This window comes from Bubalus bubalis, chromosome 10 (assembly GCF_019923935.1).
Source record: "Bubalus bubalis isolate 160015118507 breed Murrah chromosome 10, NDDB_SH_1, whole genome shotgun sequence".
In the NCBI taxonomy this organism is placed as follows: Eukaryota; Metazoa; Chordata; class Mammalia; order Artiodactyla; family Bovidae; genus Bubalus; species Bubalus bubalis.
In genome coordinates, this window is record NC_059166.1 from 77,164,501 (window position 1) to 77,191,438 (window position 26,938).

At 36.2% G+C, this 26,938-nt stretch overlaps 1 protein-coding gene across 1 annotated transcript in view; it reads left to right on the forward strand.

The window, feature by feature from the left end:
- The window catches only part of NKAIN2 (sodium/potassium transporting ATPase interacting 2), a 1,210,503-nt gene that overhangs the window by 575,701 nt on the left and 607,864 nt on the right, over positions 1 to 26,938 (forward strand). The window contains exon 2 of the mRNA XM_025295038.3: positions 11,622 to 11,759. Within this exon, the coding sequence (XP_025150823.1) occupies positions 11,622 to 11,759 (138 nt within the window). The remainder of the gene's footprint in view (positions 1 to 11,621; positions 11,760 to 26,938) is intronic.

The window sequence follows — 26,938 nt, forward strand, 5'->3', positions numbered from 1 at the left end:
GAAAATTATAGACTCAGTGGAAAAATCAAAACAATGATCCATCTACTCAGAGGACTTGGACTGTGATATTTTTAGCTTATTTCATATGAGCATAGGGAAACTTTAAACTTCATCAATGAGAGTTTGGCTACTAAGGTATGAAACCATTTCACAGCACGACTCCAGATAAATGTCATTTTGTTGTGACTTTGCCGGATTATTAGTCTATTAACTGCATCAATAGGATAAAATTTGACCGTATTTTCAAAAGGTTCTGTCTTAATTGTAAACTCATCTGTAGAGCATTACATAATTTGTAATAATAGAGTAATAATAATGATGGTGATTACATTGTGGGATAATCAATGATTGTGAATTTTCAAATCATCCAGCTATATATAAAAATAGTTATAGTGTGTTTTTTTATCTTTTGTAGCCAAAACAGAAATCTCTCATGCTTACATGTTTAGAGAAGTATTTGTCAGTAAAGCAGAATTTGTGCCCCTAAATATTTTAAAATCAAAATCATAGGTTCTAAATTTATATTTAGTTATAAATTGTTTGTGGTTATCAACATGAGCATTGATGTTAGAATGACTGGGATTTGAGCCCAACTCTATAATCATGATCTTGAACATGGGATATATTTCTTAATCTATACAATAAAGGTAATGATACATAATCCTTGTAGAATGCATGATTTAAAAGTAACCACTGACTTACTACACTGAAGTGCTTATCAGGTTGCATGGGATATAATAAATACTCAAAGAATTTTGAGTAATTATTGTAAAAATAGTGTTTAATTTGAAAAAATCCTACTTCTAAAAATCAAATAATATTTAGTGTTTGTACACATACACACATATTTTTACATAGAAGCACACCGATCAAGTGATCATTTGACTTAGTAAGCTCAGTTCCCCAACAACCCAAAAAATTTTTCTGTGTTCTAGTGTTAACTTTTAGTACTACTTTTTTGTAAGACTATTTTCTGTTTTTTTTTTTAATCTAGTATAATATGCTAGTCATCAACTTGTCTTTTGATAGCATGAGTGTTCACTATGAAATGGTTATAAATTGCTATGCGGAATGAACAGCTGTGAGCAGTAATAAAGGATTCTGTTATCACAACAACTAGAATTTTAGCTAGCATACTTAGAATTATATATAAGTGGCATTGTTACACACAATAGCAGAGAAGGTCCTAAAATATGCTGTTTGATTCCTATGTAGGTCAATTAAATAAACCTATTAACTCAGCCTCAGAAATAAGTGTCTCTGCATTTCAGTGAAGATTTGTTAAGAAATACCATGTATTGTGTTTCAGTAATGCTTGTAAGAAATGTAAACTCTTGTTTTTATTTAGTTCCATTGAGCTTATGCCACATCTTCACCAGAATTTGCTTGAAAATCTTTACTGTGATTAACTATATGGAGATAGTTTTTTTTTAAATACATGTTGATTCTTATCTCATCTGAAAAATGGAGAGAATGATGGAAAATGACAGAAGACTAGATGTTTCAAATCTTTTCTTTTTTAGCATAGTATTACAGAAATTGAGAGGAGGGCATAGGAGCCCACACCAGGATTCTTGCCTGGAGAATCCCCATGGACAGCAGAGCCTGGTGGGCTACAGTCTGTGGGGTCATAGAGTTGGACACAACTGAGCAACTAAGCACAGCATAGAAATTGAAGGCAAAAGGATAAGGGGGTAGCAGAGGATGAGATGATTAGGTAGTCTTACAGACTCAATGGACATGAATTTGAGCAAACTCTGGGAGATAGTGAAGGACAGAGGAGCCTGACTTGCTATAATCCATGGGGTTGCAAAGAATCGGACACCACCACCACCACAGGAAAAGTACTACAATAGATTAGATACAATGGAGTATTGAAATAGGCAGGAAAACATTCATTAAGAAAGATCCCTTTGAATAATCAAGGTTATTCATGACTGCCATGTTATTATTTGCACTGTGATCAATAGAATAAGAAATATATGATCATTTCTAACCAAAAAATTCTACGCACGTGTTAGTCTGGAATAACATTTGTATTATAATCCAGTATATAAACTTGTATTGTTGAAATACTAATCATAGCAGCTATTTTAGAAAACAGCCTAGGCATTTTAATAAGTATTCTATGTACTTTATTACTTTAATCTTCATGAAAATCTTAGGAGCTATGTAATACAATATCCCTAATCTATAGATAAAGAAACTGAGATTCATAGCAATTAGGTTACCTCTTGCAGTAACACAGCTAGTTAGAGTTCAAACTCGACTTTCCAATTCCAAAACTTGAATTCTCTACCACTATGACACATTGATTTCTATTATAACCAGAGCCACTGGGGCCAGACGTCTTTTGGTGATGTTTTTGTCATTTGTATTTGTGGTTTAATTTTTTGTCTTGCTTTTAAAGAAAGGCAATTAGGTGGAACGAGATAGAAAATCCTTGTTTCAACTGAATTAGGATAATTTGCTATCTATGAACCATTTTTTATCAAACATCTTTCAATTTCATTTTACATCCTTTAGTGAATACCAGTGTACACACCAATCCACATGAACACCTACCTACACATATAAATGTACCCACATTCCCTACACACACTTGAATAATCTCAGTTACTTAAGAGTACCTAAAACTTGAAGTAAAGCTCTGAGCTTGGTTTTGTCCATATCTTACATGTGTAATCATTGCAGACCCTACTTTTAGTTTATTCTCTTCATTTCAAGTATGAATCAGGTCACTTGTTGAAATGAAAGAAATGTGTCTCTTCATCACCTGCATGTAACATTTAAAAGATCCCATATGTTCTCACTTACCTTGTCCATTTTGAACACAGAGAACCTTAAGTGGGGAGAGGGCATCATCAGTCATAATTATACAGAGTTTTGCTTTATGATATTGATGTTTTTATACGATATCACAAAGAATCCACCACCTCAACAATCTTATAAAGACCCAATATCTCTAGTCTTTTACAGCCTTCTTGGGAATTGGCTTAAAAATGAGAGAAACTAATTTGTCTGATTCTGGAGGAGACAAATCTGAAACATGCTCAAAATTACAGTTCATTGTAGGAGACTTCAGGGGAGGGTAAGTAACCAGATTGTGGATGAGATCTAGCATGACAAGATGCAGCAAAGGGACAGAATAAACACAGACAGAATTAGCAGCTTTACCAACATAAGCAGACAGCAGTGACAGAATATTCTGCACCAGGGAGGCAGACGCAGGAGAAACATAAATCCAAGGCAAGATCTCAGGGCAGGAACTTCTTGCTGAAGGACCAGACTCCTATATGAATCAAGGAAACAGTTCCAGACCTGTTTCCTCATTTCCTCTCGGGGTGTTTTATGTTCTCTCTGCAGCAGGAAATAGTGGATAAAACGGGGAGCAATAATTTGGCCGTACTCTACTGGAATGCAGGAAGAAAATTTAGCAGCAATTCTGTTAACAAAATTTTGATAAATAGATAGCTATACTCTATATCTGCTTGGAAGTTTATCTAAACTCCCATGGTCTTTAAGGATGAAAGAGGAACTTTGAACCCATTCTGGGAACTGTTAAAGCCTATTTCAGTTTTCATCTTGATTTTCTCCCGTTTCCTACTCTTCATGCTAAAACAAAGCTAATTTTACAAGTTATCCTCTCCTGAAAAAAACTAAAATACAAATAACTTCTTTATTGAGTCCTGAATTTCCAGTTTGTATGCTAACCAACTTTTGGCCGACTTTGTCATTTCTTTGACATTGCAGATGAACTTTCATTGGAAGCACTCTATCTGCCTAACATCTGTGTTACCTTATTTATTTTACTCAGAGATTTGAGAGTTGAGATGATCTGAAATCTCAGGTTCCTTAAGGAGAGTAGAGACACTGATAGCAGACACGTACAAAGAGGAGAAAAGGGTACTCATGTATAACTGTAATTTCAATTCAATTTCAGTTTATAATTTTGCTGTAGAAATTTAATTTGGTTGTTTCTAGCCTTTAACACCATTTTTTTCCCTAATGGAGGAACTCATGTTCTAACGTGATAGGAAAAAAAGCCTATTTTTTATCAAAAGTCATGAATAAGTTTTATTTTATATTATTTGTATAGCTGAAATTAAAATTTACAAACATAAGAAAATAATGTCAATATCTGGGAGAAAAATTTATTAAGAAATAATTGTAATTAGCAAAGTGCATTTTAAAGAAACTAGTTCCACACCCCACCAACTGAAAACAGCTAGCTCTAAGTGTACAATTTAAGTGTTAAAAATATATATTTTAATATATCCATTGGTTTCCTCATAAAAAATTAAATGGAAATATCCAGCAAAGAAACAGAAACATTTTCCATTTGCCTTGCAAACACTGAAGCATATTTGTTTCAGACTGAATATTCTCCTATTAAGAGGTCAAACTTAGTTTAACAAACTATTAACATAATGGAACCCAATTTTCTCAGACGTAAATTGACGAGGGTAGAATGAGTCTTTTCCAGCTTGAAAAGTCAGTTTATTTATCAGGAAGACATTGCACAGGTACTTTTTATGAACATTTATTGCCATTGAAATAAGATAAATATTACTTAATGGTAATTATCAGAAAGGTTTTTGAAAACTTTTTAGCATAAGCATACTTGACTAAACTAACAATACGATTAGAATTCACTTTTAAAATCATGCAGAAGACAAAAGTATTTTTCATGTCTATGTATTAGTACACACATACATGCCAAAGAATAGCAGTTGTTATAATATTTGAAATTATACAACTAGAATTTGACCCACCATTTCCAATTATATATATGTGGATATATCAACACACATATACAAAGCTGTTTAATGCAATCTGTGTATGTTAAAGTCCAACAGAATTTTAAAAACTATGAAAATGGAATGTCTAAATAAGGGTAGAATGAGGTAGAGCTATGAAAACAGAATGTGTTGATGTAAAGAAGCCTCTACAACACATTACTAGGTAGGAAGTGCAAGTGAAAGGTCCTATTTACATTGCAATCTCATTTATATAAATAAAATGATAGAAAAGAATGTATGCACACACAACAGATATTTGCCTGTATGCTGGCACCAACCTAACAATTTAGGAAAATCTATGAACTTTACCATTTTCTCCTAAGTTGACACAGGTTGCTTTTGGGAATAGAACATAGAATTGATTGGTTTCTTCAAAGTTTGTGAAGTGTCTAAATAAATGTTGAGCCTTACCTAGGTTTAAAGCCAATGCAATCTTCATAACAGAATCAGAGAATGAGAGAAAAAGAAAATTGAATTATACATCAGTTTATAAATATAAAACTCTGAAGTAAGTTTGTATTTAACCCAAACTGAAAATGTGATAAAATAGTATTTCAATTCAATGAAGATTTTCCCAGGAAAAAAATGTTAATTGAACCTGAGAAAACTTGTCAATATAATCAATCATATTGATGATCTGAAGGAAAAGAAGAAAGTGATGATCTCAGATGCAGAGATAATAGTTTTAATAGTTGATAAAGAATAGCCCCAATTTATGTTTTTAAAAAGCCTCAAGAATAGTATTTGCATTCTTTGTGGAAAGAAAAAAGTTTGTACAAACTTTTTCTTTGTGGAAAGAAAAAAGTTATGCATTTATAATGGGTATTGTGCAGAAGCCAAATGACCAAAAACCAGAATTTATATACAGCACAATAAACATAGGATACGACCACCCACTCCAGTATTCTTGCTCTGGGAAATCCCATGGACAGAAGACATAGGAGCCTGGCAGGCTACAGTCCATTGGGTTCCAAGAGTTGGAGATGACTTAGCGTCTAAACCTCCACCACTACCAGGCAAAAATGAAAGTTATTTATTCCCTAAAATGTTTTTTAGATGAAAATGTCATACACACACACACACACACACACACACACACACACACACAACAATAATGTTTTTCAAGGCTATATGCATATATTTGTATGTCAGGTGTCTCAAAGAGTATAAAGTAAGAAGAATCCAGGGAACGAGAAAGGAGTAACATTGAGGCGTGGGTAGAAGGAGACAATTTCAGTCAGTAGTCAGTCAGTTCAGTCACTCAGTCATGTACAATTCTTTGCAATCCCATGGACTGCAGGACACCAGGCTTCCCTGTCCATCACCAACTCCCAGAGTTTACTCAAACTCATATCCATCGTGTCAGTGATGCCATCCAACCATCTCATCCTCTGATGTCCCCTTCTTCTCCCGCCTTCAATCTTTCCCAGCATGAGGCTCTTTCCCAATGAGTCAGGTCTTCTCATCTGGTGGCCAAAGTACTGGAATTTCAGCTTCAACATCAGTCCTTCCAATGAATATTCAGGACTGATTTCCGTAGGGATGGACTGATTGGATCTCCTCGCAGTCCAAGGGATTCTAAAGAGTCTTCTTCAACACCACACTTCAAAAGCATCAATTCTTCGGCACTCAGCTTTCTTTATAGTCCAACTCTCACATCCATCCATGACTACTGGAAAAACCATAGCTTTGACTAAACAGACCTTTATTGGTAAAGTAATGCCTCTGCTTTTTAATATGCTGTCTAGGTTGGTCATAGCTTTCCTTCCAAGGAGTAAGCATCTTTTAATTTCATGGCTGCAGTCACCGTCTACAGTGATTTTGGAATCCCCCACCAAAAAAAATCTCTGTTTCCATTGTTTTCCATCTATTTGCCATGAAGTAATAGGACTGGATGCCATGATCTTAGTTTTCTGAATGTTGAGTTTTAAGCCAGCTTTTTCACTTTCCTCTTTCACTTCATCAAGAGGCTCTTCAGTTCTTCGCTTTCTGCCATAAGGGTGGTGTCATCTGCATATCTGAGGTTATTGACATTTCTCCTGGCAATCTTGATTCTAGCTTGTGCTTCCTCCAGCCCAGGATTTCTCATGATGTACTCAGCATATAAGTCAAATAAGCAGGGTGACAATATGCAACCTAGACATACTCCTTTCCCAATTTGGAACCGATCTCTTGTTCCATGTCCAGTTCTGTTGTTTCTTGACCTATATACAAATTTCTCAGGAGGAAGGTCAGGTGGTCTGATATTCCCACCTCTTGAAGAATTTTCCATAGTCTGTTGTGATCCACATTGTCAAAGGCTTTGGTGTAGTCAGTAAAGCAGAAGTAGATGTTTTTCTGGAACTCTCTTGCTTTTTCAATGATCCAACAGATGTTGACCATTTGATCTCTGGTTCCTCTGCCTTTTCTAAAAACAGCTGAACATCTGGAAATTCACAGTTCACATACTGTTGAAACCCTCACTTGGAGAATTTGGAGCATTACTTTGCTAGCATGTGAGATGAGTACAATTGTGTGGTAGTTTGAGCATTCTTTGGCATTGCCTTTCTTTGGGATTGGAATGAAAACTGACCTTTTCCAGTCCTGTGGCCACTGCTGAGTTTTCCAAATTTGCTGGCATATTGAGTGCAGCACTTTCACAGCATCCTCTTTCAGGATTTGAAATAGCTCAACTGGAATGTCATCGTCTCCACTAGCTTTGTTCGTAGGGATGCTTCCTAAGGCCCACTTAACTTCACATTCCAGGATGTCTGGCTCTAGGTGAGTGATCTCACCATCGTGATTATCTGTTCTTCTGAGTATTCTTGCCATCTCTTCCTAGTATCTTCTGTTTCTGTGAGGTCTGTACCATTTCTGTCCTTTATTGAGCCCATCTTTGCATGAAGTGTTCCCTTGGTATCTCTAATTTTCTTGAAGAGATCTCTAGTCTTTCCCATTCTGTTGTTTTCCTCTATTTATTTTCACTGATCGCTGAGGAAGGCTTTCTTATCTCTCCTTGCTGTTCTTTGGAACTGGGCATTCAATGGATATATCTTTCTTTATCTACTTTGTCTTTTGTGTCTCTTCTTTATCAGCTACTTGTAAGGCCTCCTCAGACAACCATTTTGCCTTTTGCATTTCTTTTTCTTGGGGATGGTCTTGATAACTGCTTCCTGACAATGTCAGGAACCTCAGTCCATAGTTCTTCAGGCACTCTGTCTATCAGATCTAATCTTTTGAATCTATTTGTCACTTCCACTGTATAATCATAAGGGACTTGATTTAGGTCATACCTAATCGTCTAGTTGTTTTCCCTACTTTCTTCAATTTAAGCCTGAATTTGGCAATAAGGAGTTCATGATCTGAGCCACAGTCAGCTCCCAGTCTTGTTTTTGCTAACTTTATATATCTTCCCCATCTTTGGCTGCAAAGAATACAATCAATCTGATTTCAGTATTGACCATCTGGTGATGTCCATGTGTAGAGTCTTCTTAGAAAATAAAATAAAAAGGAGCTCTGCCTTGACCAATGATGATTATTCTGATATTGTAAGCTGATAGGCATGATCAAAGAAATTCTCTATGCTATTCTAATATAAATAAGGTGAAAAAGTCACATATATCCTGTACCCAGCATAGGCCTCCAACATAATCTATGAAAGCATTTTCTTTTTGAGCTAGGTGTGGTGAGAGTTCTAAAATAGAGATACTGCACTGGCCATGCCCATAGGCCTACATTCCTCTTGGACCATTTACCATTTCTGAGACTGTAGGAGAATCACTTAGACATAATACATCTTAGATTTCTTAGTCTGAAAAATAAGACGGTAATGTTTATCTCTCTGGGTGTTGTGCAGATTCAATGAAGTGATATATGATCAGGGAATAGTATGAATGCCCCACCTGTAGTAAGTGGTTTAAGGAATCGCACTCAATCATAAAAAGGAATGAAATATTGCCATTTGTCGCAACATAGATGGACCTGGAAAATATCATATTAAGTAAGCCAGAGAAAGATATGATATTGTTTATGTGTGGAATCTAAAAAGGAGAGAGAGATACAGATGAACTTATTTACAAAACAGAAAAAGACTCACAGACATAGAAAACAAATTTAGGTTATCAAAGGGGGTGAGGGAATAAATTAGGTTAAGATGAACATACACACTAATAAATATAAAATAGGTAATCAGCAAGGACCTATTGTATAGCACAGGGGATCATTCTCAGTATTTTGTAATAACCTATACAGGAAAGTAATATGAAAGAGAACATATATATTTTGTGTATATGTGTGCATAACTATGTGAATATATATATTCACATATATATATATTCAGTATATGTGAATCACTATGCTGTACAGCTGAAATTAATGCAACTTTAGAAATCAAGTATACTTAAACTTTAAAAAATTAAAAAATAAAATATGCTTTTCCCTCTAGTGCCACAATTTCCCTGTAATTTCATAATTAATATACTTCCTCTAGGAAGGAATTCTTAGGAGAGTCTGTACCCACTTTATAAATTGTTATTCCCTTTGTATGCACTGAAATCTTCAATTCTTTGGCCCTAGCTCTAAATAGTAGAACCTGTGGTAGAGCTTCTTATGATGACTGAAGAGCCTATCAAAAAGAGGAGAAATACTATATAAGTGAAATACTATAATAGCAGAAGTGCTATAAGTGAAAAGCTGCACATTAGCTTGTTCAGTCTGCATAACCTCGTAAGTAATGTTTGATGGAACTATTAGTTCTGTCATTAAAAAGGCTGATAAATGTTGACGCAACTTCATTTTAGCTTTGCAGTCTTAGTGAGTATATTATCATCTATATATTTTTTATAATTAACGATGGTGCTTGCTCTTTTGTTCCATAATTGGAGCATTTATTGAGAGATTTCCCACTGTTTGAATGATGTGCTTCATCCTCTCTACTTTTTCCCTGCTGTGTCCCCACAGTTATGATGCTCAAAATTTATAGAGTTTAAATGCTTCTTGCTGCTGTTTCACATTTCTACTTACTGTTTATTCATAGGATAAGGATAAGAGAGTTCTGTGTTAGAAGGAGCTTTTATATAGACGATTAGCAATGCTGAGAACATCCACTTATCTTTTGGTAACATTGATGGATTCCAACAAGGCACATGTAATACTGCTTAACATCACAAATGGGCCTCTTCATAAGAAGTGTTGACTGCATGGAAACAGTTGAAGGAGTGTTTCATCAGGAGACATTTCAGAGTTTATGAGGCTTGGGTTATGTGCATATTCCATGACAGACTGTTAATCAATCAGAATATCATATTCCACTGCTGGGACTCTGGAAGGTATTTTGTATTTAGAATATGTAGGATAGAATATAAATCCGAGATCCTCCCTGTCTCTCTCTCTCTCTTTTCTTTTTTTTAATTCACTGCCAAGACTAAGTGAAACTTAAGATTTTATTAGGCTGGATTATTGCTGTTACAGTATAACATGGTACCTGGTGTGTCTTAGGAAATAGAGGTGTTATGCCAACAGTTGTCATGAGTTTATTTTCTCCTTCAATGCCTGATAAGAAAATGTGCTGTCAGTTAAAGAAGTGCAGTGGGAATAATGATCATTCTAGAAGCCTTCAAACTAGGCTACAGGTATTTAATTTAAAAGTAAATTGTCTGTTTGAAGAGTTAGTATGTCCTTTTGACAAGAAGTATTAAAGCAGAGTGATAAAGTATAGTTAGTGACTTAGGGGTTTTAAAATCATTTTCCTCTAAATGCTAGCTGAAGACCAATTGTTGAATGTCTGTGCTTAACATCAGTTTCGTTTACAATGTTTTAGTTTGTTATCATTCCACCTGAGGGCAGGCAGGAAACATACAGCTGAGTTTAATTCACACCATTCCCTTTGCTTTGTTACATCTGATGAGAGACTTGCTAGCTATTCAGGTTTCCTTTGTTGATGTAAAATGGCACTTCTGGACTACTGGTCAGTCTCAGGGGGTTTTTTGGGTTTTGGGGGGTTTTTTGGTGAGTTGGTTGGTTGATTGGTTTTGCTTTTTTCTTCCCATTGTTTAGATTTTTACATATGACTTAATTGTAAGTTTCTAAGCACAGATGAATATAGAAGAATTAAAAATCCCTTGTTTCTTGTGTTTAAACAGTGATGCTTTATTTTTTTTTCCATTGTTTGAAGTTTCTTTTAGGGCCCTCCTTTTTTCCTGGTTACTGTAGATAACTGGATATGATAAAAAAAAAAAAAAAAAGAGTCACATTTGATTTATAATCTAATCCTCTTAAGGTTAGAAGGACCCTAGACATTAGTCAAAGTCCTACATTTTACAAATAAAGAATCAGACCCCCAGAGAAAAGAAATGACTTCCTGGGGCACTATGGCTGTCTAGTGACAGAGCAACATCCAAAGTCTGGTCTCGTGACTTGCTGAAGAGTTCTTTTTCCTCTCTATCAACCCCATGTGTTCCATTCCCAACTTATACGATGACATCTGAGCAGATTCTAACAACAAACCCTTCATGGGGACGTCATTCCCCAAGCTTGCTGGTTGATGACTTCAAGTGTTTGACAGTGCATATGACAATATAATTTATCCTGTGACTGCACAGATGAAATCCTGCAAATACTACTTGATGCCGCCACAAAATCATCCCTAAAAGGATTGCAGCTGTCTCTGGATCCGTAGCTCGCATAGTCTTCCTTTGAAATATACCCCAAAATGTCATTCTCACTGTTAAAGACAAATGCCAGATATGGCAACACAGTTATAGTTGCTAATTATCATGTCAATGTGATCCTTTTTTTCTCTCATCATTGTGCTTATCTATATATCCTATTTTGCTATTCTAGGTTTGTGTGCTGGAGAGGCAAATATTTGACTTCCTTGGATATCAGTGGGCACCTATCCTGGCAAATTTTGTACATATTATTATCGTCATTCTTGGTTTATTTGGAACCATTCAATATAGACCTCGTTACATAACAGGAGTAAGTACCCTTCCTGTTTTCTAAAAATTTTATTAAAATAGAGAAAAAATATGCCAACTATATATGTCTTGAAAATTATTTGTAAACTCTATCTTTAAAGTACCATGTGTTTGTTTATATAGTTTCATGTTATATCAAAAGTAATTTAAAAAACTGTCAAATTTAAAACACTTGGCAGTGAGTGGCAATAAATGGTACTTTATTAAAGTACCAATAAATTGTACTTTCAGCAAATATTCTTTTGTAAATACAAGGATGATAGAAATGCTATGTGAAAAATTATAAAGTCATGTTTTCCAATTTAACAGATTCTAGTGGGACTTTTCCCCATTTTAAATAATTATATTTTGTCAACTGAATAAAGGTAGTTTAAAATCAATACAAATGAACATATAGTATTAATGTAAAAATGTTAATACATATTAGGGTGCTTTTTGACGTACTTGAAAGCCAGAACAGTCTGGACCACTCTGTGTCTTTCACAATTCTTTTTTTGGCTTGGAGGAAGTATTTTGCATTCTCACTCAAGTTAAGCTTACTTAACATAAAAGTGAAATCCAACTGTGTTGTAGTTGCTATGGGAACCATAACTTAGGATTTTTCACTTTTGTGTGTGTCTCAGATCTCAGCTATAGCTCTTCATTAATGTAGATTTTTTTATTGCCATCATTTTTTTTTCCGCTTCTTCTGTTTTTTGACAAAGCAAAAAATGTATAGTATCTCTTTAAAATTGTAAAGCAAGTTTTTGATAAAGGCATTTATATGAGACACTGTAGCTAAAGATCTGCCTTATTCAGTGCAAACCAGCAAGCCTTCTTGGGTCTTATGAAGCCTCGTTCACATAAAAGATGCCCTCCTATTACCTGTTTTTCTCTCTGGCATCTGGAACCCAGATAAAGCTCATGGGTACTGAAACAGGCAATATGGTGGCAGCTGGGACCAAGGGGTCCGCTGGCTGGCTAAGGCTGAGTTGGGAGCCCCATAGTCTTCTCTGGGAACACACCCAGATGAGCACATGTCCTCTCTAAGGGTATGCTTCCATGTAAATCTTGTAATACTTTTTACAAGAATACAAGTAGGATGTGTTCTGTTGCAGAGGGTTTTTCAGTGCATAAGATATGATAGTAGTGTTCACTTTCTTGTATAAATTGTAATTTGATCCAATGTAAAGGAAGTGGTACAGCGTGTGGGAGTGGGTTTTCTGTAGTCATAATTCCAGGGTTAAAATCTTTAACCTACCAAATTCTGTGTGACTTTGGACAACATAACCTAACCAATCCTTAGTTTCTTACATTAACAATGAAAGTAATTATTGTGATTATATTGACTCAGTTCAGTGATTATATTGACTCAGTTCAGTTCCGTTCAGTCGCTCAGTTGTGTCCGACTCTTTGCAACCCCATGAACCGCAGCATGCCGGGCTTCCCTGTCCACCACCAACTCCCGGAGTTTATCCAAACCCATGTCCATTGAGTCAGTGATGCCATCCAACCATCTCAATCCTCTGGCATCCCCTTCTCCTCCTGCCCTCATTCTTTCCCAGCATCAGGGTCTTTTCAAATGAGTCAGTTCTTCGCATCAGGTGGCCACAGTATTGGGGTTTCACCTTCAACATCAGTCCTTCCAATGAACACCCAGGACTGATCCCCTTTAGAATGGACTGGTTGGGTCTCCTTGCAGTTCAAGGGACTCTCAAGAGTCTTTTCCAACACCATAGTTCAAAAGCATCAATTCTTTGGTGCTCAGCTTTCTTTATAGTCCAACTCTTACATCCATACATGACTACTGGAAAAACTGTAGCCTTGACTAGATGGACCTGTGTTGACAAAGTAATGTCTCTGCTTTTTAATATGCTGTCTAGGTTGGTCATAACTTTCCTTTCAAGGAGCAAACATATTTTAATTTCATGGCTGCAATCACTATCTGCAGTGATTTTAGAGCCCCAAAAAATAAAGTCAGCCACATGCTTTAATTTGTTACATGCCATTACATGAAACAGTCTCAATTTACCTTTCCTCTTCCATTAGACTTTGAGGCTCCTCCATGATTTTATTCTAATAAATAGTGTTACTCTGAGTATCACCATATAAGTATGTCATCTCCACTTGTGATAAAGTTCCTGGAATAAAAATCTAGGTGTGGATCAAATTTTTTGAATGGCTTAAAAGTTTTTGGCTTCTTTGTTTTGAGGAGTGAGTGGGATATTATATTAGGTTGGCCAAAAAGTTCATTGGGTTTTTCTGTAACATCTGTTTGACCAACTCAATATAAAATGATGTTGGCACAATGCTTGGTATTTAAAAGCTTAGCTTTTTTAAAAAAAAAAAATTGTGTTTATTATCATTTGAAAATAATACTGAACTGTATAGACTAGTAAGAGCCTGATAGGCAATTTGAAATAGAGTGTGGTAATCTAAGTTATTGGTTGAACTCTCTACCACTTTTAAACTGCTACAGCTCTCAAAAATTTTTGTGAGATTTCTGTGTATCAAATTAAACTCATCTTCTTAAATTACATATGCACAAATCTTTTCAATATAAGATACAGTTTCCAGTGTTCCATAAGAGTTACAATATCATGGCATGCCTTTAAGATTATTAGAGCTTTTATATAATTGAGAGGATCTCTGAAATCTTTCTGAAGTCTTAGCTGCATGTCTTAGCATTGCATCTTTGATTTGATCTTGACTTGCAGACACCATTCTGAATTTGTTCTTTTTCTAGAGGCAACGTCTTTACTTGGAAAATCTTTTGCCAGCTGGAGATGCTGTAAAAGTGAAATTTTTATTTTCCAACCTAGCAAGTCTTCAGTTAACAATGTACCCTATAAATTGTACTTGAAAACAGGACTGTTCCTTTAGCTCATCTCTCATAATATCATGTTGCTGCTGCTGCTGCTAAGTCACTTCAGTCGTGTCCAACTCTGTGCGACCCCATAGACGGCAGCCCACCAGGTTCCCCCATCCCTGGGATTCTCCAGGCAAGAACACTGGAGTGGGTTGCCATTTCCTTTTCCATTGCATGAAAGTGAAAAGTGAAAGTGAAGTCGCTCAGTCGTGTCCGACTCCCAGCGACCCCATGGACTGCAGCCTACCAATATCATGTTATGAGTAGCTAAAAGATGACGAATAATACTGTCAACCGTTTGCTTGGAAATCCCATTAGCCAGATCCACAAGTTTGTAGATATATTTTGTATCTTCAAAGTTACTGCAGGCAGTATTTAGCCTTATTGTTCCCACAATAATTGTTGTGAGCCTTCTTTTCTCCAGTCCTCAAAAACCATTTCTTTACTGTTTTTCCTATTTTCCCTGATAGTCTTCTCACTGTCCTTCTAGCCTCCATCTACCACCTTGTCTCAAAGTTAATGCTATGTATTTTAGGTTTGTGTTATAGTATCACTCAATTTCTATACTAGTTACCTATTTCTATATAATTTCTATATAACAAACCATTTCTATATATCAAATTAGTGGAATCTCATGGCTGTGATGCCCTGTCGAAACTCAAAAGTTGATCCATGAAAATAGAGAATTTGCCATAAAAATGGAATAAAGGATTTTCATTTTGCCTAAAGATGATAAAAAGAATTTTAGTTAAACAAACTGGAATGGAATCATAGATGACAGAAATTCTGGTCAAAGAAGGATCTGGGTTTAGCAGGAAAATGCAAAATTGGCAACAAAATTGGTAACTAACAACACGGTACTGCTGCAGTTAAGAAATATCCATAGTCTCTCTCTATTCTGGATATTGAGATATTAACAATGAAATTTCTTTTCCTTTCCCTTGAAAATGTAAGTTTTTATGATTTCTATATTTGTCATTTTACATCACAATATAAAACAACTCAATATAAAAATAGAGATAAGTACTTTCATCAGTTCACAACTGAAACTTATTTATATTTTTGTACATTTTGTTCATCTGTGTGCAATTGAAATGTATCTGATTATGCTACATCTCAAATATGTGTATTTTTATTTTAAGTAATATCAAATAATTTTGGAATTCATGTGGCTATTTCTTTGATCATCGTCCAGTCAAAGGTTTTAGCATAGTCAATGAAACAGAGATAGATTTTTTTTCTAAAATCCCCTTGCTTTCTCTATAATCCAGAAAATGTTGGCAATTTGGTCTCTAGTTCCTCTTCCTTTTCTAAACCCAGCTTGGACATCTGAACTTCTTGGTTTGCATAATGCTGAAGCCTAGCATGCAAGATTTTAAGCATGACCTTTCTTACATGGGAGTTGAGTGTGATTGCCTGATGGTTAGCACATTCTTCGTTACTACTCTTCTTGGGAAATGGGATGAGGATTGACTTTGTCCAGTTCTGTGGCCACTGCTGGGTCTCCCAGATTTGCTGACATAATATACACCTTGATGGCATCTGGGCTGGATGAGTTACAACCGGGAATCAAGATAGGCAGGAGAACCATCAACAACCTCAGATATGCAGATGATAGCACTCTAATGACAAAAAGTTAAGAGGAACTAAAGAACCTCTTGAGAGTGAAAGAGCTGGCTTAAGACTAAATATTAAAAAAAAATAAATAAATAGATCATGGCATCCGGCCCCATTGTTGCATGGCAAATAGAAGCGGAAAAGGTGAAAGTAGTGACAGATTTCCTCTTCTTGGGCTCCAAAATCACTGTGGATGGTGACTGCAGCCATGAAGTCAGAAGATAATTGCTCCTTGGCAGGAAAGTAATGACAAACCTAGACAGTGTGTTGAAAAGCAGAGCCATTACTCTGCCGACAAAGATCCATATAGTCAAGGCTATGGTTTCCCAGTGGTCACATATGGTTGTGAGATCTGGACCATAAAGAAGCAGAATGCCAAAGAATTGATGCCTTGGAACTGTGGTTCTGGAGAAGACTCCTGAAAGTCTCTTGGACTTGCAGGAGCAAGCAGATCAAACCAATCAATCTTAAGGAAGATCAATTCTGAATATTCACTGGAAGAACTGATGCTGAAGCTGATGCTCCAGTATTTTGGTCATCTGATGCGAACAGACGACTCAGTGGAAAACTCCCTGATGCTGGGAAAGATTGAGGGAGAAGAAGAGCATATCAGAGGATAAGATGGTTAGACGGCATCACCGATGCAATGAAGATGAACTTGGGAAAACTCCGGGAGATGGTGATGGACAGGGAGGCCTGGTGTGCTGCAGTCCATGGGGTCGCAAAGAGTCAGACTCAACTGGGCGACTGAACAACAACAGCAGTTTCATTGTTTATTTAACCCTTTACATATATTATATATTATATAATATAATAAATATATTATGGTATGGTATATATTGGGGGCTTTCCTGGTGGCTCAGTGGTAAAGAATCCACTTGCCAGTGTAGGAGATGCAGGTTTGATCCCTGGGTCAAGAAGACCCCTTGGAGAAGCAAATGGCAACCCACTCCAGTATTTTTGCCTGGGAAATCCCATGGACAGAGGAGTCTGGTGGGCAACAGGGATTGCAAAAGATCACACACAACTTAGCAACTAAACAACAACAATAATGTATATATCATTATACATCATACTGTTTTCATGATAAATATTTCCCTGTAATCATCACCATAAAAAATGCTCTCATCTTCATTTGTGATTTTGATCCTTAAAAAAGATACCTAAATATAACTAAATAATATGAACAAGTTTAAATCTTTTAGTATATAGTTGACAATTGCGCATCCAGAATCATTTTATTAAATTATTCTCCCACCAATGTACAGCAGTGTTTTTCACTGCACCCCTTCTAACCCTGAATACTATCTGTTCTCATATTTTTTTAATCTACTGAAAGAAAAAGTGTCATTTTTATTGCATTTCTTATCTTACCGAATTGAACTTTTTTCATATTTTCATTAGCCATTTTTATTTCCTTTTCAAGGGATTGTCATGCTGTATTCAGTGCTCATTTTTCTGTGGAGCCTTAGCGTTTACCATAACAATTTTTACATATAGATCACTTAGTAAAGATCCTTACCCTTTTAAATATCATACATTTTCATTTTGATATTTATTGTTTTTCTCTTATTAAAATGAACTTTCCCTTTGTGATATCTTCTATTTATTTTTTTAATTTATTTTTAATTGGAGGCTAATTGCTTTACAATGTTGTATTGGTTTCTGCCATATAACTGTGAATCAGCCTTAAGTATACATGTATCCCCTTTCTCTTGAGCCTCCCTCCCATCCTACCCCCATCCCATCCCTCAAGGTTATCACAGAATGTAATGATGTGTTCATTACCTGTAGGCCTAGTTTTGCTAAAACAAAAAGGCAGATGCCCAAAAATAGAGGCTAAGAAAAAAAGTGTCACTTTCCACATTTGCTGTTTGTAGAGAGTTTCAATTTATTGATGGTACATATTATTCTATTAATTGAAAGCTTCCTCCCCAGCTAAAATAAGCATGAGGGCATCCTTGAAACACTGAGCACAGTAGCGACAAATAAAATTTAGAGTATTGGTAATGAGTTTCATTTCCTTAACTAATTTTCTCTTTCATAAGAACAAAGAAGAAAAATTTACAACAGTTAATTGGGACAAGAACTCATTAGTACCCTTTGAAGGCCTCTGGCATTTCAAAGAATATAATATGTTGAAGTAAAACTAAATGGATGATTTCAATTCCAAGCAAAGGACATTTGAAGCAAGAATCCATAAAAAGTATCTGTATTGCATAACTCTGTAGCATCAAGAGTCCCAAAGAAAAGCCCAGATTAACTTTGGTGGAATAATTCATACATAAATACATACAAATGGCTCCCATGAAAGAATTACCTTATGTCATAAATGAAATTGCCAGATACATCTTCATTTGGGATAAAGACACTGGCAAGCAGAATATGATTTGAGATATACAGTAGGTATTAGTTAATGACAAAAAATGTTGATGAATTGCATGCTTTAAATTGTCTAAGATAATCTGAGTAGTATGTGGTTCCTAACTGGGAAAGGCACAGCAATTTTTTTGGTGATATTACCACAAAACATGTTGTCATAACTCTCATTATTTTTTCCTGTTTTTTTCTTTCTTCCCTCTCTTCTTTCATTCCCTCCTTTTCTTTCCTCTTTCCTTCTCCCCACCCTCCTTCCCTCCCTTTCTGTGTATTTAACCAAGTTATTTTGAAAGAAAGAAGAATACCTTGCAGAGCTTGGAATCACTGACTTGGTCAGTTAAACTCATCCCAAAACTAGAAATAAATTCAAAATAGCTAAAAATCCATTATTCAGATTTCATAAAAACAACAGAAGAGAACAACATACCAAAATCACAGTAATAGGAATCATATATCTTCTTTTCTTACCATTTCCATTACCGTTCACAGATGCTACTAGATTACTTCCTCTACAAATCCTACAAACCTCACATTAACTTTATAAATTTTCTGTTCAAACTCATGTAACTAGGAAATAGCAGAGTCGGGATATGGACCCATGCTCTTAACCAAAGCCATACTCTTAACTACCATACTGAACTACCTTTTATGTGCACAGCTCAAAGGGCCATAATTTATCTGACAAATGAAAACGGTTTTGTTAAGATTTTGGCAAATCCAAAATCTGTCATGGCATTTGCCGTTTGAAGAGCAGTTAGATTTTAAATTGCTGTCTTCAATTTATATCATTCTTATATCAAGGTTAATGGTTTTTGCTATGTATTTAGTGAGGAAATGACCTTTTGTCTCCAGAATTAAGAACACAAAACCCTAATGATGCACATTTTATTTTTGCAGAAGGATAGTATCAGAGGGTATCCTTAATTTCCTGAAATAATGAATTAAAATGGTATTTTAAAATTGTTTCTTATGGCAATCAACATTTGATAATGGTAATTCATATATATACATAGTACATATGTATGTATATAAACATAATTTGCATATGATTTATAGTATATATTAAGAACAGAAGTATCTCTACATTTATTTTCAAGGAGCTTTAAATAACTGGTGGGAGAATTCATATCTATATATTTGAAAAAATACCCTCATTATATACCAAAACATGCATGTATGTATATTACTATTCCTATAGAGTTTTTCTATGACATCAATTTAGGTTATAATAAGTAATCCAAATTAAACAAGTGGGAAAAACTGGGATCAGTATCCTGTTTTGTTACCAAAAAAATCAAGAGATTAAAATAGTATGTGACGTGATGTACAAGTTGCTCAGTTATGTCCAGCTGTTTGCGTTATGTACAACAGTTATGTACTTTGCATTATGTACAACAACAGTTATGTACAACTCATGGATTGTAGCTTGCCAGGATCTCATCTCCATGGAATTCTCCAGGCAAAAATACTGGAGTGGGTTGCCATTCCCTTCTCCAAGGGATCTTCCTGACTCAGGGATTGAACCTGGGTCTCCTGCATTGCAGGCAGATTCTTTACTGTCGAACCACCAGGGAAGTCCTTTAAACTAGTATGGTTACAGCTAGTTTCAGGAAGCAGGAATATGATGTTTAGAAAGAGAAGCCAATATTCATGAATTGTCATTCCTTGGTGTTTTTTTTTTTTTTAATTTTATTTTATTTTTAAACTTTACATAACTGTATTAGTTTTGCCAAATATCAAAATGAATCCGCCACAGGTATACATGTGTTCCCCATCCTGACCCCTCCTCCCTCCTCCCTCCCCATTCCATCCCTCTGGGTCATCCCAGTGCACCAGCCCCAAGCATCCAGTATCGTGCATCGAACCTGGACTGGCAACTCGTTTCATACATGATATTTTACATGTTTCAATGCCATTCTCCCAAATCTTCCCACCCTCTCCCTCTCTCACAGAGTCCATAAGACTGATGAACTATTAGACTGTCATTAAACCTCTATTCATTGTTCTGAAATAATGAAGAATTGACTACTGCTTTCAGTTTGCATATTAAAATTTTAGATGAATAATTTCACATTGTTGCTGAGTACTAAACTTTGCTTCCTCAATTTGAGACACTTTTTTTTCCTATATTATTATTTAACATATTAATAATGGTTTATCAATGAGTATTTCTTTGTGAATTGACACATATCCTTCTCTCCTTTGAGGGAGGGCAGAGCATAAAAAGACATCAATGAGTCAGCTTCAGACAACATGTCATCTGTTTTGACTTCCTTCATTTTGCTTTTCCTTGAGCCAGTTTATTAAAAGAAAGGAAACCCATGTCATCTGGGACAAGTCTTGAAGGCCACATGGAGTTATCAGAAAACAAAGCTAAGACCTATTTTATAAAACCATTCAGTTATGGCAGTTTGGGACATGTATAGATTCCTCAGAGGGTGTGCAAAAGCAAACAGAAACTCAATTTGTATGGGGGGAAAAAAAAAAACCTCCATGTTTTTGGAATTTACTATTTACTGATAACCAGCCATGGTTTGAATTTTAAGTTTTAAGGAGCTCAGGTCCCCATGGAGACTATAACCAATAGCAATATGAGGAGTAAGTTCTGTGTCCTACTCCCAGGTCGTGTGTTTCTTTCACTCTAGTAATATGACTGTCCTAAAAATTTGTGTACTCTATTTGGTCATTTCTAGGAAATTATTAATCTATGTTTAGGCAGTTGTTTTGAGTATTTGATTCATTTTTTGCAGGAAAAAATATCCAAAAGGAAATGTATTGCAGCTGAAGCATTAAAAATGCACACTTTCTGTTCAGGACAGAAAATCAATGTAGATTAGAGATGAAAAGACTTGAGATAGTAGTAAATTAACATTGCTTCTAATGACTTAGTAGTTGTGAAAATAAGTCTTTTCCCATAAGCCTAGGAGGGGGAAAAAAAACATCATTACAAGTTTTATGGATTTAGCCTCTAGTTCTAAAATAAATGCAATAATGCAACATGGTAAATGCAATTTATTCTCAAAAGGATGTATTCCCTTAGGGAATTGTGAGCCATTTATTCTACAAGAATATACTTGTGCTCACATTCTGTTGTTAGGCTGTGACTAAAGATTTATAGAATGTGGCAAGTATAAGTAATTACATTTTAACAGTCTAATTCCTGTTTGTAAGTCATCAAATAATTTTTGGAAAAAAATTCTGAGGAGAGACGTGAGATAGATCAGTTCAGTTCAGTTGCTCAGTTGCGTCTGACTCTTTGCAGCACCATGGACTGCAGCACGCCAGGCCTCCCTGTCTATCACCAACTCTCAGAGCTTGCTCAGACTCATATCTATCGAGTCAGTGATGCCATCCAACCATCTCATCCTCTCGTCGTCCCCTTCTCCTCCTGCCTTTAATCTTTCCCAGCATCAGGGTATTTTCCAGTGAATCGGTTCTTCTCATCAGCTGGCCAAAGTATTGGAGATTCAGCTTTAGCATCAGTCCTTCCAAAGAATATTCAGGACTGATTTCCTTTAGGATTGACTGGTTTGGTCTCCTTGCAGTCCAAGGGATTCTCAAGAGTCTTGTCCAATACCACAGTTCAAAAGCATCAATTTTTTGACACTCAGCTTTCTTTATAGTCCAGAATTTCAAAAACAAAATGTAAAATTAGACTTATAATAAGATAAAAATTCTCTTCCTTGCCTTTCTCCAGCTGTTCCTAGTCTCTTTATAGTTCCTGAGTGGTCTATATATAGACATGTCAGAGGGTCTGTAAAAGCAAAATCATTTTACTCTAATTTATTTTTGGATCACACTGTTTTGACAGTCCCCCTCCCAAATCTCCCTTCCCACTGGAGTTTGTCTTTCTTTTATTCTTGAAAGTGAGAAAACAGGCTTTAAAAAAAAAATACATTTCCTATTTCCATTTCTTACTCATTCTGTTCATATTTTGGAAACCCATTGCTTTACTGTTTAAGTTTAGGCCATTTTCTTTGGACTTGACCATGATTTTATCAGTAACTTTTTGTTTTTAGGTTAGGCTCTTCTTCCCTGGAGATTTCCCTCTCTCCAGTCTAAATTGGTGGCTCTTCAGGCCTATTACACATCCATCTATCCTTCTCTGCACCCCCTGAGTTAGAGTCATGCTTTCTTAGATCATACCTATTTTCTTTCTAATATTCTTCACACAAATTTCTGAGAAAGCTTGTTCAGGAGATAAACTTTCTGAGTTTATTCTACCTTTACACTTGAGTGATAGGTTTACTAGAGGCAGAATTCATGGGTGAGAATCAATCTTCCTTCGAGCACTGAAGTAATTTTCAATTGTATTCTAGGAAGCAAGGTTACTGTTGGGAAGTCTGAATCGATCTGTTCTTCATTCTTTTGTAGGTAACTTGAAAAAAAATCTTGCAATATTCATTTCATAAGGGTTGTCTTACCATTTCCAAAGGAGGTGTCTGAGTGTGGACCTAATGGAAAATTTTGTAGGCCTTTTTGATTTGAAAGCATGAATACCTTCAACTCTGGAGTGTTTGTGTATCTATCATTTTGACGATTCTCTATGCTTTTGACCATTTGACTTTATCTTCAGGTAATTTAATTTAACAGTTATATGTATTATAACTTTGTTTATTTACTTATTTTAAAAAACTCATTTTTTTTTCCTATAGGAGATTAAATGCTTCTCTATTTCCAAAGGTGGTGGAGGGACTGTGCTTGTTTTCCAGCCCACATTTACACTCACTGTTATTCATACATTCCTTCCTCAAGTCTCCAGATTATAAAGAATTCTGCCTAGTAGTTAATCTTCCTCTGCATCTGTGGCTCATCCATACACACTGTGGACTGCCAGTTGCTCTACTCTGCTTATTAATGAGCACTTAAATGTCCAGTCTTCCTCTTCCGGCAATTGATTGAAATAGCTCTATTTTGCTGCTCATTATTTTAAGGCTGTAGAAGTTGCATGCTGTTTGCCTTTTGAATCAGAAGTGGAACAGTAACTATTAAAGTCCATTAAAGGTGGTGCTAGTGGTAAAGAACCTGCCTGCCAAGGCAGGAGACATAAGAGACATGAGTTCAGTCCCTGGGTTGGGAAGATCCCCTGGAGGAGGAAATGATACCCCATTCCAAATTCTTGCCTGGAGAATCCCATGGACAGAGGAGCCTGGTGGACTACAGTCCATGGGGTTGCAAAGACTTGGACACAATTGAAGTGACTTAGCATGCACACACACACACACACAACATATTTTACTTTGAAATTGTTTCCTTTTCTCAGGGAGATCTGAACAGGTGGCTTTGTTATACAAAGGTATGGAAATCCAATGACAATTAGAATTCCTTCACTGTTTAAAAAGTCCTTCATTGATTGTTTATTATATGGTAAGGACTATGCTATGTGTAAGTTATACCATAACAAACAAAGCCTCCAAATGTTTCCATTTTAAAAGAGGGGAGAAGAAACCTGTAATCATTTAAAAACCATGTTTATCATAAATTCTATGAGAGATGTAAAGGATATCACAAGATTCCCAGAACAGATTCGATAAGTCAACCAGGGGGCTGGAAAGATTCCAGAGATTCTTCATAGAGGAAATGACACATGAATTAAGATTTAACATTTGAGTATGATGGGCAAGACAGGAAGAGGTGAGAATTTCAGGCAAAGATAACAGAAGAAAAAGCATAGAGGTGTTTAAAAATGTAACAGTATTTTTATTGATTTGTATTAGAGCCACATGTCTGCTACACAGAGGCTGGACTAGTTAAAAATAAGGCTAACTTGGTAGCCTTTTTTTCCCCCTTTGTCAGGCTCTCCCATCAGAAAGCTTCCATAAGCTTCTTACCCTCTCCATCAGAGGACAGACAGACTGAAAACCACAATCACAGAAAACTAACCAATCTAACCACATGGACCACAGCCTTGTCTAACTCAATGAAACTGTAAGCCATGCCATGTAGGGCCATGCAAGACAAACGGGTCATGGTGAAGAGTTCTGACAAAATGTGTCCGCTGGAGAAGGGAATGGCAAAACACTTCAGCATTCTTGTCTAGAGAACCCCATGAATAGTATGAAAAGACAAAAAGACAGGACACTGAAAGATGAACTCCCCAGGTCGGTAGGTGCCCAATATGCCACTGGAGATCAGTTGAGAAAAAACTCCAGAAAGAATGAAGAGATGAAGCTAAAGTAAAAACAACACCCGGTTGTGGATGTGACTGGTGATGGAAGTAAAGTCCAATGCTTTAAAGAGCAATATTGCATAGGAACCTGGAATATTAGGTTCAAAATCAAGGCAAATTGGAAGTGGTCAAACAGGAGATAGCAAGAATGAACGTCAACATTTTAGGAATAAGCAAAAATGGATTGGAATAGGTGAATTTAACTCAGATGACCATTATATCCACTATTGTAGGCAAGAATCCCTTCGAAGAAATGGAGTACCATCATAGTCAACGAAACAGTCAAATGTAGTACTTGGATGCAATCTCAAAAATGACAGAATGATCTCTGTTCATTTCCAAGGCAAACCATTCAATATCACGGTAATCCAAGTCTATGCCCCAACCACTAATGCTGAAGAAGCTGAAGCTGAACGGTTCTATGAAGACCTATAAGACCTTCTAGAACTAACACGCACAAAAGATGTCCTTTTCATTACAGGGGACTGAAATGCAAAAGTAGGAAGTCAAGAAACACCTGAATAACAGGCAAATTTGGCCTTGGAGTACAGAATGGAGCAGGTCAAAGGCTAACAGAGTTTAGCCAAGAGAATGCACTGATCATAGCAAATATCCTCTTCCAACAACACAAGAGAAGACTCTACACATGGACATCAATAGATGGTCAACACCAAAATCAGATTGATTATATTCTTTGCAGCCAAAGATGGAGAAGCTCTATACAGTCAGCAAAAATAAGACCGGGAGCTGACTGTGTCTTAGAACATGAACTCTTTATTGTCAAATTCAAACTTAAATTGAAGAAAGTAGGGAAAACCACTAGACTATTCAGGTATGACCTAAATCAAACCCCTTAGAATGATAGAGTGGAATTGAAAAATAGATTCAAAGGATTAGATCTGATAGACAGAGTGCATGATGAACTATGGACAGAGATTTGCAACATTGTACAGGAAACAGGGATTAAGACCATCCCCAAGAAAAAGAAATGCAAAAAAGCAAAATGGCTGTCTGAGGAGTGCTTACAAATAGCTGTGAAAAGAAAAGAAGCAAAAAGCAAAGGAGAAGAGGAAAGATATACCCATTTGAATGCAGAGTTCCAAAGAATAGCAAGGAAACATAATAAAGCCTTCCTCAGTGATCAGTGAAAAGAAATAGAGAAAAACAACAGAATGGGAAAGACGAGATCTCTTCAAGAAAATTAGAGATACCAAGGGAACATTTCATGCAAAGATGGGCTTGATAAAGGACAGAAATTATATGCGCCTAACAGAAGCAGAAGATATTAAGAAGAGGTGGCAAGAATACACAGAAGAACTGTACAAAAAAAGATCTTCATGAACCAGATAATCACAATGGTGTGATCACTCACCTAGAGCCAGACATCCTGGAATGTAAAGTCAGATGGGCCTTAGGAAGGATCTCTATGAACAAAGCTAGTGGAGGTGATGGAATTCCTGTTGAGCTATTTCAAATCTTGAAAGATGATGCTGTGAAAGTGCTGCACTCAAAATGCCAGCAAACCTGGAAAACTAAGCAGCAGCCACAGGACTGGAAAAGGTCAGTTTTCATTCCAATCCCAAAGAAAGGCAATGCCAAAGATTGTTCAAACTATCACACAATTACACTCATCTCACATGGTAGTAAAGTAATGCCCCAAATTCTCCAAGCCAGGCTTCAACAGTATGTGAACCATGAACTTCCAGATGTTCAAGCTGTTTTTAGAAGAGGCAGAGGAACCAGAGATCAAATTGCCACATCTGCTGGATCATCAAAAAAACAAGAGAGTTCCAGAAAAACATCTACTTCTGCTTTATTGAATATGCCAAAGTCTTTGTGTGGATCACAACAAACTGGATAATTCTTAAAGTGATGGGAATACCAGACCACCTCATCTGTCTCTTGAGAAATCTGTATGCAGGTCAGGAAGCAACAGTTAGAACTGGACATGGAACAGCAGACTGGTTCCAAATAGGAAAAGGGGTACATCAAGGCTGTATATTGTTACCCTGCTTATTTAATTTATATGCAGAGTACATCATGAGAAATGCTGGGCTGGATGAAGCACAAGCTTGAATCAAGATTGCCAGGGGAAATATCAATAACCTCAGATATGCAGATTACACCACCCTTATGGCAGAAAGTGAAGAAGAACTAAAGAGCCTCT